General features: G+C 44.9%; 2 protein-coding genes across 7 annotated transcripts in view; one reads left to right on the top strand and one right to left on the bottom strand.

Annotated features, from left to right (window-relative positions):
* Positions 1 to 10,380, bottom strand: part of MAPKAPK3 (MAPK activated protein kinase 3) — a 111,377-nt gene that overhangs the window by 62,561 nt on the left and 38,436 nt on the right. The gene's annotated exons all lie outside the window — the stretch shown is intronic.
* CISH (cytokine inducible SH2 containing protein) lies at positions 25 to 9,031 on the top strand. The gene is made up of 3 exons (XM_009639366.2): positions 25 to 705; positions 5,229 to 5,455; positions 5,888 to 9,031. The coding sequence occupies exons 1-3, from the start codon at positions 659 to 661 to the stop codon at positions 6,388 to 6,390; spliced, it is 777 nt and encodes a 258-aa protein (XP_009637661.1). The 5' UTR covers positions 25 to 658; the 3' UTR covers positions 6,391 to 9,031.

The raw sequence follows: 10,380 nt of genomic DNA, 5'->3' as shown, positions 1-10,380 counted from the left end.
TCGGAAGAGTGATGTGAATACAATACGATTCCAGGAATCCCTCACTTCCTGGAACAGATTAAAAGGGGCAAACAAAAGATTACTTAGTAGGCTGGGTAGTTTTTTTTTTTTTCCTCTCGGAGCTTCATTACTTGGGGAGTCAGTGAAAAAGCAGGTTGCTGCTCTGCCGGCTGGCTCTCTTCCCCCAAGCGCTCGGGGAGATATTATTTATTGATATCTATTTATTATTATTTCAGAGTGCTCTGAATATTTTTTCTAAAAGACTGCTCTGAAGGAAGATTATTTACTCTGTAAATATATATAATTTAGCTTTTCTCTGGTTATTTTAAAAACTTTTCTTTTTTCCTCTTGTCGCTTTCTGAAAAGCAGAACAAGAATACATTATTTTCTAAAGCTCTGAGAATTTTCCTGGCCAAAGTTGCTAAACGATCTGCACAGTCTTTCTCGGACAGCCTGATTCGCCTTCTGCCCAGCTTTTTCTGTGTCTGAAATACAACCTACTGCGGACAGGGTTTGCTGGGACTCTCCAGCCTTCTCTTACCGTGAACCCCTAACGAGAGGCTGGAACTCACTTGCTCCTTCTGGGAAGCAAAGAAAAAGGAGACGAGAAGACAAAAAGAGAAGAGGAGAAAGCATTTCCCACCTTCTTGAAGACTTCATGCTTTTCCCCTGGTCCAGGAGTGACATGATCCTCTGTGTTCAGGGGTAAGACCCTTTGCAGCCTTTTTTAAAAGCTGTAATAACTGTAATTAGTAAGATTCTCTGGGACAGTTTTTCAGCTGGCGTGAGTTGCCATGTGTGACTGTAATGGAACAGGAGTGACTTAGGATGGCCGAGAGCTAAGTTGTGCGTGTGGGTTCTATATGTCTGCTTTTTAGATTCCACGGCCAAAATCATAGGACCATCAAGTATTCCCGATTTCCATGTTTTCTATGCTGAAAAACTACATGGTATTCAAAGTCTTTGGGGGAGTAGAAATTAGGAAAAACTTGGAGTGTGCTGTTTAGTGGTGTGTGCGCAGCACCTGTGGGACGCAGGCTCGAGACCATGGGTTTTCTCTAATGTCCCGGTGGAAACAAAGTGGTCCCAGGGAAAAACCTCCCCGGACTTCAGATGTTTTTTGTCTATTTCTAAGTAAATATTTATGCTCAACACATAATTTCCACTTTCTATTGCTTTTACGGGTAAGATGAAATATATGTATATGTATATACAGATGTACCCATATGCAGCATTCTGTAGAATGAAGGCCACAGGGGGCACGTATGCAGTTACACCAACTTTGTTCAGTAAAACAGGTAATATCCAAGTCCATTTGCCGGCACTGGTGCCTGGTACTGGTGTTGGCACTTTGGTGTCTGTATGATCAGCTCAGGTCATCAATATGTGTAAATACCTGGTCTGCAGGAATCTGCCAGCATTTTTACACATGCTGCATATTTGAGAAGTGTCAGCATTTGTTTCAGCCTGAGCCTGTATAATGTCAGTATTACCCATCCCTCCTGCCCTCAGCGGATTTTCCTCAGAGGCAACGCATTTGCCTTGTCTGCTTTAAAAGACTAAAGCACGGGGATTTTTCTGCCATTTTCCCCCAAAATCTGTTCCACAGACACGCAGAGCTCATGCTTACCAATACTTTCCTACTACTCGGGTGGCTTTGTCTTCGCTCTCATTTTCATTCTGCTGCTGCAGTTCCTATAGCCACAGCAAAGGGAATTCGTTTTTCAGCTTAGGCTTTGTGAAACCCTTATCTGAAGTGTTTCTCCAGGGTTAACATACCAGAGCTACTGCTTCCCTTCACCCACTAAGAACTTGTTACGTAGCCAGATGTGTAGATGGTTGTCTCTTAATATCTTTTTTAGTGACCATTTATTGCTCAGTTTTCATTTTCCTCTAGGATTTCATATATCCTGGACTCCATACTCTCCCTCCTGTTCAGACCAGGCTCCCCTGGCTGATGTAAGGGAGAGGAGCTCAAGACACTTTTTCTTGTGCTATTTGTACTGTGTTACAAAGTTTAGCTTATCAGCAAAGTAACTGCAAAGCTAACACTAAATGGTATCAGACAAAGCTGATTCTCTTGAACTTTCTTGGCTTTCCAAGGCTTTTTGAAACACTAATTCCCAAAGCACAAGGAAGTTCATTTGCTGTTTCTCTTGAGACTCCGCACAGGCTACCAGCTAGACATGCCAAATTGTATGTATTTGTTTTCCTCCCCATTGCAGCTGTTGCACTAAAACTTTACTCTGTTCAGTCCTGATCCTCCACACGTCTCTCCTCTACCTTCTTTTTTTTTTGCAAATGCTAATTATTTTCAAATACTTACTTTGCCCCATTAAAGGGCTGACTTTTTCATATCAGCATACCTCTTCCAACGTGTCCTTATCCCAGCAAACTCTTCTTACCCCTCTTGCAAATGTACTTGCATTAAAAGTTATAGTCTGCCATTACTCACTGATCCCTCTGCTCTCCCCTGCCTGTGCTTGGAGCTGCTCTGGTCATAGCAGCAGCTCTTTTTTTCTTCAACCTATGCACAAAAGTTTTTTAGGACACCAGCACCTCCCGGTCTATGGGAATTTCTAATCCCACCATGCACTAGGACTTTTTGTAGGGGGAGAAAAGGGCGTAAGGCAGGTATGTAGAAGGAAAATAGGAAGAGTGTAAGCATGGCCCTTCTCTGGCTGCAGTGGAAGGATCTCTGCAGTGACTGCATGGGGTTTGGGCTCCTTCAGCTCTGGGTTGACAGCGTAAGGCAGCAGAGAGCCAGCCCAGTGGGAAACCTCATCTCAAGAGAGACCCACAGCAGCTCTGTAAAAGAAACCTACTGACAAATTCACACAGCTGATGTGTCTTTTGGAGGAGCAAATGGTGAACTGGTACAGCCCTTGAAATGAACAACTTTATGCAGTGAAAGAGGACTACATTTCCCCATGTAGCTTCGCTATCTCTCCCTTCCTTCCCAGTCTCTCAGCCAATTCCTAATCTCCTCTCCAAAGTAGGCGTATAAAATTCAAAAAAGTAGTTCCATGCTAGGAACAAGAAAAGTTTCCCTCGTGTTCAAAACCTTTACCAAGGGGTAGGACAGAAAAACTCTCCAGGAGAAAATAAGTTCAAAGAGAGTTGGAATTTGGACCGCAGTATTGAAGTTCTGAGGAGGGAATGGGCAGTGAGCGGTGCAGGGCTGATTTTACTTAACATTGGCTGCAGTCATTTCCAGCTCAGTGAACATTTGGTGTAAGAATGCACCTGAGAGAGAATGCTCTGCCAGCAGTCCTGTGTAACGCCCTCTCTGCACAGTATGAACTAGTATTAGATTCAGCACAGTGAAGGATCTGGTTTATGGTCCTCCTTGCTCAAAAAGGGAGGAAATGGAGAATTCAGAATCTCCTTTCCCCCAGAAGGCAGGCAGGGAGACATCCAGAGATGTTTATAAATACAGCCCCCTCAACACCTACAAATGTAGCTCAGGTGGGACTTAAGAGAACTCAGAGGTTTCCCAACAGCAATCTCCAGACATAAAAGTATATTCATGACCCACTGTTCTGCGAAAGCCACTGAAAATGCAGTCCCTGTGATCAAGGGTGCCTGGTGAAGATAAGGGCCAGCAATCACTTTCATTAGGTTTGCCTTCCTACCCATGGGTAGAAATTAAGAAATTAGGATCAAATGCCATGAATGCCAAGTAAGATATCTTGCTTCTGAAATGTGATTTGACATATGGAAAAAGAAAGAATATTCTTTTCTAAACACCAACAGAATAGCAGGGTTTTGCCATGTATTGCATGGGCAAGAAGTGTCTCTCCGTACATTCAATTTTGCCAGGGGTTTTACAAAAACCTTACTCCAAACCTACGTGGTTTTATTAGAAATGCAGAGTCATGGAACCAATCGTGGCTCTCACTCACAAATAACTGTGAAATCGTTTTCAGGTTCTCTCTAATCTACTTTCCCCCCAGATCCCTCCTTCCTGCTCCCCATCCCATACCTGAGACTCAGCAGTGCAAGAAGGTGGAGTGCAGCTATGATCAGGTGCAGATCAGTTTACAACAAATTTATCTATGTACCTAAAGTGTCGCTGTTCACACAAAGCACAGAGGAGGAAGATGGGAAGGGAACTCCTTATGACTTCAGAGTCTCCTTCCACTTCTCTCTTCAGTGATGTGGGAGGAGGTGGCTGCTGCCTTTGCCATCAGCTCCAGTGGTGCTGTGACGGTCTCGCTTTGAGGGCCGTGTTGTATTTCTCTAGAAACTCAGCCATCTTTTATGTTAAGTGTCTGAAAGAATGTTTCAAGCAAGCGAGTGCGTGTGGGTGATATAACACAGGACATGCAGCAGTACAGGGAACACAAAGGCAAAGAGCCTAGAAGAAAAGACAGAACCTAATGCTTTTGCTCAGGAGATTGCCTGGGAATGAAGATTTCCCTGGCCCCCAACATCCATCCTCCCCCTGGGGCTCTGCCTTCCTTTAGGAATCTCCATGCTGCAGAGAAGGAGCATCCATGGCCCATGAGAGCTCCAGGCTTTGTGAAACTGCACTTAGATGCTGAACAGCGACGCTAATGCTCTCTTTAGGCCACAGAGGGATTAATGTTCATAGCAGCCCAGTCATGGCAGAACCTCCTCCTGCCGTAATCCTGCAGGGATTACAGTTGCACTGAGATCTCCGTCATGCTGTTGAATGCTAGGGTTTGTGCAATGCACAGGCTTGGCTAAAACAAGAATTCTCATTATTCTCCTACAAGATCTCACCCTGATTTCTAACTTAGGATCAGGTCAACCTCGAGCAGAAAGCAGGTAGGACAAAACTCAAGCTACTCCACATTCTGCTTCTAATTGTATTACAGTAATGACTAACAAACTCACTGGCAGAAAAAGGAAATGCTCCAATATTGTAATGATGTCAATGAAGCTGTAATGCTACTATGAACCTTATTGCCTCTGAAACTATATATTAAAAGGCAACATCTAAAAATACCAGGTTTCAAATCAACCTAAATTGCAAGATAGACCACCATTTACAAGGCGAAAGAGGCCAACTCTCTCCCTGTTTCTAAGGGCTCATCTTCAGCCATGCAGTTTTCCCCCCCTTGCCTCTGTTTGAAACGTAATCGTATTGAGGATCTGTTTACAAAATGTAACATGTTGTAGTACAACGTAGCATGCACTGAACATACGCTGCAACCTATTTCAAGGCAAGGAAAAATAGCAGAGTGTGTCCTTCATTTCAGACCTCATCCTTTGCTGGCGGAGGAAAAGATCAGGAGACTGTCGCTCAGGGACATTGCGGTGGATTTGCCAGAGCCAATCATGCAGCCCCTCCCAGTTATGGCCTTCCAGGAGGAGTCCGCGCCTGCCTTTGCAGCACCGGTTCCAGACAGCAACCCACCTCAGACACGAGACCCTGAAGAAGACCTTCTCTGCATTGCAAAAACCTTCTCCTATCTGCGAGAATCTGGTAAGGCTCAGCTCACAAAGTCAAGGAGTCAGAAGGGAGCAGGGAGCCAACTCTGCAATCTGAGCTTCAGGAGGAATCTCCCGATTCCACTTCAGATAGGAACCTGGTTCTGTCACAGCCACGGTTGACTCTTGTGGATGCAGCGAGTGTATTTTCAGTCTCTACAAACTTGTATCATGAAGTAATTTATTAATAGTGTAAGTAAAAGCTTTGTCTTTTATAACTGAATCAGGGGACAGAATTGCAAAAAGGCCCCCCTTTCTCCGTGAACTGCAGTAACTACAAAAGTAGTCATTCCCATCCCAAGCCCCAGCACAGCAATGACAAGCATAGGTAGGAAAGCCTGGTTACTTCTCAAGCCCTGAACTCAGTAGTCTTTGAGGCTTCCCTAAATACACTGCCAGTCCTTTTCTTTCTTGGATGCTTTTCCAGGTTGGTACTGGGGATCTATCACTGCCAGCGAGGCCAAGCAGCATCTCCAAAAGATGCCAGAGGGCACCTTCCTGGTACGGGACAGCACCCATCCCAGCTACCTGTTCACACTCTCTGTCAAGACAAATCGAGGTCCCACCAACGTGCGCATTGAATACACTGACAGCAAGTTCCGGCTAGACTCAAACTACTTGTCCAAACCTCGGATCCTGGCCTTCCCAGATGTAGTCAGTCTTATCCAGCATTATGTCATGTCCTGCACGATGGAAAGCAAGAATGAGGCTCCTTACCCACCTCCATCTCCTCTACCTCCCATGCAAAAAGAGATGGCAGCAGCTGCAGTACACTTGAAACTCATACGGCCGCTCAGCCGCAAAGACAACATCCCCAGTCTACAGCACCTGTGCCGGCTACGGATTAACAAGTCTACAGCTGATGTGGACCAGCTCCCTCTGCCCAGGCGGATGGGGGACTATTTGAAGCAATACCCTTTCCAACTCTGAAGCATGGCCATTATATCTCAGGCATGACAGACAGGAACAGAAATAAGAGAACTTTGTGTCTTTGTCCCGCTAAAGCGCAGCATCAGGTGGGCACGGTGAAGACCTGATTCTAGCAGAGACTGCATCCACCTTTCCTCTCCCCTTCTCTCTAAATCCATTCCAGCACCAGGGAGGAGTTGGTTGTTTCAGTGAACAACAGGACACAATCTGAGCTCTGAACCTCAGGCCACGCCGATAGTGGCTGTGAGAAAGTCCTGTAGGCATGTGCACACTACTTGAATTTCAGAGCTGCTGTGACACCAGAAATGTTAACTTTGTTATTTTTGCTATTTATTTCCATGGCAGTTTCTCTCCTCATGGTATTTTAAAAGCACCTTTTACTTTATTGTTTTTTGTTTCTGTTTCTTTTGTGGAATTAGAGATAGAATAAAGGCTCCCGGACAAGTGGCAGCCAAAAATCTGTGGGAATTCGGATTTGGATTCACATCCAAATCGTTCCTGTTTGAGCCTGTCCCTGTAACAGGTCACAGAAGTCCACATCCAAGCTCCCCCAGACTTCTGGGGTATGTGGGACTCAGGTGACTGTATCCTAGACCCACCTCTGCAGAGGTGAAGAATATTTGGGTTTTTTTCTTCCTTAGCTACAGGGGACTGGGTACTGTAACCTCAGAGCACATTGGTAGCAGCTTGTGCATCTCCTGGAGATGCGTGATGCATCATAAGTTGTGGACAGGAAACTTTTTTGAGGAAGCCCTTCATCCTTGAGAGCTGTAAGCAGAGATTCTGGATATTGAGCTTGGGCCAGCGAGCACTCATCCCATTTTTTTTTTTTCATCTTCCTAATCTCCAAAGGAAGTTCGTGAGAAAACATTTAGAAACATGTAATCAGAAAACCAACTTTCTTATTTGCAGGCAGAGGGATTTGGTTTCAGAGAACTCTGCATTTGGCTGGTGTTTTGAAAGTGCTGTTCCCTGACATTGCCCTTGCCTTGCGAGATGTGGGGCAAGAACGAGGTCTCCTTGACCAGAGGTTCAGAGACAGCTCCGCTGAGCTGCACCAAAGACACATGTGGCTTCAGGATATTTATTTATTTATTTCTGGGGGGTAACAAGTTAGAAGCACCTCAGTAGAAAGAGCTGTCCCTCCTCTCTGCTAACAGAAAGCCAAACTGCCTATTGCTCTGCTTCTGCCAGCATTATTCACAAGCCACGTGGCTTCAATCAGAGCTAGGCTCTAGCACACACTGGAAACCACAGTTCATTTTTTCTGTTTGCCAAGGTTCAGACCTCTCCTCTCCCCTTCCCTGACATGCATGTTTGATATCCTTAGTTAGAGTTTTTTTGCTCTGGGTTTACTTCTCGCACCTCATCTCTTTCACACCCCTGCAAATGAAGCACAATGGCTCTCCCTTGCTCTTTTGTGGATAGGAGGGATAAATAGCAGATGGGACCTGCCCAAAACCAAGCACAGATGGAGAAGTTACCCCTTCTTCATTCGCACGATCCCATCACCTTCCCAGCCTGCAAGAGCCAGTCCATGCCACTGAGTGAGAGTAGAGAAGGGAACAGACAGGTCTAGAGAAATTATCTTTCGGCTTCTTTTGCCCCATAAAATCCCATAACCTGATCAAGCATGAATCATTGTTCAGGATTCCTCGTTCATCCCTCCCTGGGACTGTCTCTCTAAGGCTCTGTAAATTAGAAGAGACAAATCCCAGCTATACCTGAGGGTTGAGAGGAGGTAGAAAAGGATGGGATGGTGACCCAGGAGACAAGCTCAAAAAACACGTTCCACCCTAACTTAAAGCTGCCCAAAGAGACAAGATGGCCTGATGTGCTTAGTCAGTGTCCTTTTTTTTTTTTTCCCTCCACATTTATCCAAGTTTGTGCTCTTGCAAGCTTTGTTTTTGATACTTTGATGATTGGCAGTGTGCATGTGTGATGTCAGGTTTGCTTTTTATTATACCCTTCCCCTTGCCCCAAATGGCAGCAACTGTGGGAAGGTACCCACAGAATGAGAATGAAAACTTAGAAGGCAAAACAAAAAAGAAAAAATTTTTTTTTAAAATAATCTAAACCATAAACCACTGAAAAGGCTTCCTTTTATCCAAACACCTCTGTCTGCCTGAGGACACTGGGAACAAGGAAACCACAGCTCTTCAAGGAGCAGCAGTGATCTCAGGAAGCCCACATGGCTCAGCCACAGGTTTGGTATCTACAGCGTGTGAAAAATCAGTCTGAGAAATGTACAGCGCGAAAGGGCAAGTTGTTCAGCACTCTGAAACTTGCCTCCTATGTGATCTTTTCTCTGTTGGGGGTAATGAGGAAATCAAGCTTGCGGGTTTGACCTCATTGCCCCAGGAGAGCCCAGCTAAAATGGCAGAAGCATGTAACAAGAACGGATGCCTGGTTAATCCCCCAGCAGGACGATGCAGAGGCTAAGCTGAAGGCTGTAAGCTCATATGGGCAGGGACCATCTCTGTTACATGTTTGTTCCGCATCTAGCACAACAGGGTTCTCTAGGTGCTACTGCAATACAAAGAATAAACAATATAGCTACTCCAAAAAGGCAGTTTCGTCTATCTTGAGACAGTTTGTTAAAAATCATTTGACTTGGATTTTAATAAACATTTTAAATACATTTTAAAGCCACTCGATGTAGAAGTCTTTGGTAAAATCCAAATGGATTAATTAATTTCCTATTCTCAGAAATGCTCCCCAAGACAACCAGACAAACTCTTGACCATTTTTTTCAAACAACAGAAAAACCTTTAACAAAAAGAAGAGCCCTTAGGATACCGGGAGGGTTAACACCAAAATCATCATCAGTGTGGGCCTGGTTTCTACCGCACACAGACAAGCAGCAGCAGACCCCAAGTTACCAAGGGCTTAAGGAACGTTCTTTAATGATGTAGAAAAACACCAGAATTATTTTTGTATTGCTTCTGTGTGCCATAGAAAACCATTACAATCTAGGGGAAAGGAGATGGAATGTAAGTGGAAGTTTGGCAACTTGTTTACAGCAGGCTTCAAGTTGGCCCCAAACTAAAATTCTGCTCATGGTAGCATTGAAAAATGAGTTCATGAAATGTAGCTCATGCTTCAGATGCGAGACTCACAGCATCAGCTTTTTCCCCATGTTCTGCTGCCGATGGGCCTCAGTCTTCCCATATTTGCAGTCTGGCCCAGCACTCTTTCGCCTTCTCATCACCTCTCAGGCACTTGTCCCCTTCTCATCACCTCTCAGGCACAGGAGGCGGGGAGACCACCAGGGAGCCTTATCTGCCCTCTGGTGTCAGCAGGAGACAGAGGCCACCCCATCTGTCCTACTTCTGTGAAATGCAGGGAATACACAGAGGGAACCCCAATCCTGGTACATGACTCCACTGTGGCCCCTTTGCACTCGCTTCCCAGGAGAGATGCTCATGCCACTGTCCCCCCATCCTGCCTAAAGCAAGGCACGCCGTGCTCACAACCACTGGAAACAATAAAACAATGCTAAAAAAATCCCAGAAGCTCAACTAGTTCCTCTCTGTCATTCTCCCCTTCTGCACCCACTGGCTTCAAAGTTCAAAATACTGCTTTAAAGTATTGCTGAAGCACATGCTGTCCTTCCTATGCCAGTCACGGGGCTGGCATTTCCAAGCAAACATTGTTTCCACAACCTCATCAACATGGGTCCACGGGTAGATTTCCATTGCACACCAACTAGGAAATGTTGGCAATGGAATAACCTTCTCAAGTTTAAGTTATTAAACAAAAAAAAAAAATCACATCCCTCTTGGTTTTATGAGAAATGTGGAAAGCGAGCTAGGCAGGGCAGAAACAAAATACAATCAAAGTAAGTGGAAAAATTAAAAGGAAAGAAAAGCTGCATCCATCTTTAAAAGGAAATTTTGCAAACCCTGGGAAATACTGAAAAGAAAGATGCAGCATTTCTGACACATTATTAAGCAATTTCTTAATTTCTTAGCCGGGCTAAACTCTTTC

The sequence above is a fragment of the Egretta garzetta genome, unplaced genomic scaffold (genome assembly GCF_000687185.1).
Source record: "Egretta garzetta isolate BGI_Z169 unplaced genomic scaffold, ASM68718v1 scaffold215, whole genome shotgun sequence".
In the NCBI taxonomy this organism is placed as follows: Eukaryota; Metazoa; Chordata; class Aves; order Pelecaniformes; family Ardeidae; genus Egretta; species Egretta garzetta.
Note: the sequence above shows the minus strand (reverse complement) of the source record. Positions and strands in the feature narration are given on the sequence as shown.

Coding starts and splice junctions, on each gene's coding strand:
- CISH (XM_009639366.2), top strand. CDS start 659: ATGCTTTTCCCCTGGTCCAGGAGTGACATGATCCTCTGTGTTCAGGG. Junction 706..5,228: donor ATGATCCTCTGTGTTCAGGG/GTAAGACCCTTT, acceptor CCTTCATTTCAG/ACCTCATCCTTTGCTGGCGG. Junction 5,456..5,887: donor CTCCTATCTGCGAGAATCTG/GTAAGGCTCAGC, acceptor ATGCTTTTCCAG/GTTGGTACTGGGGATCTATC.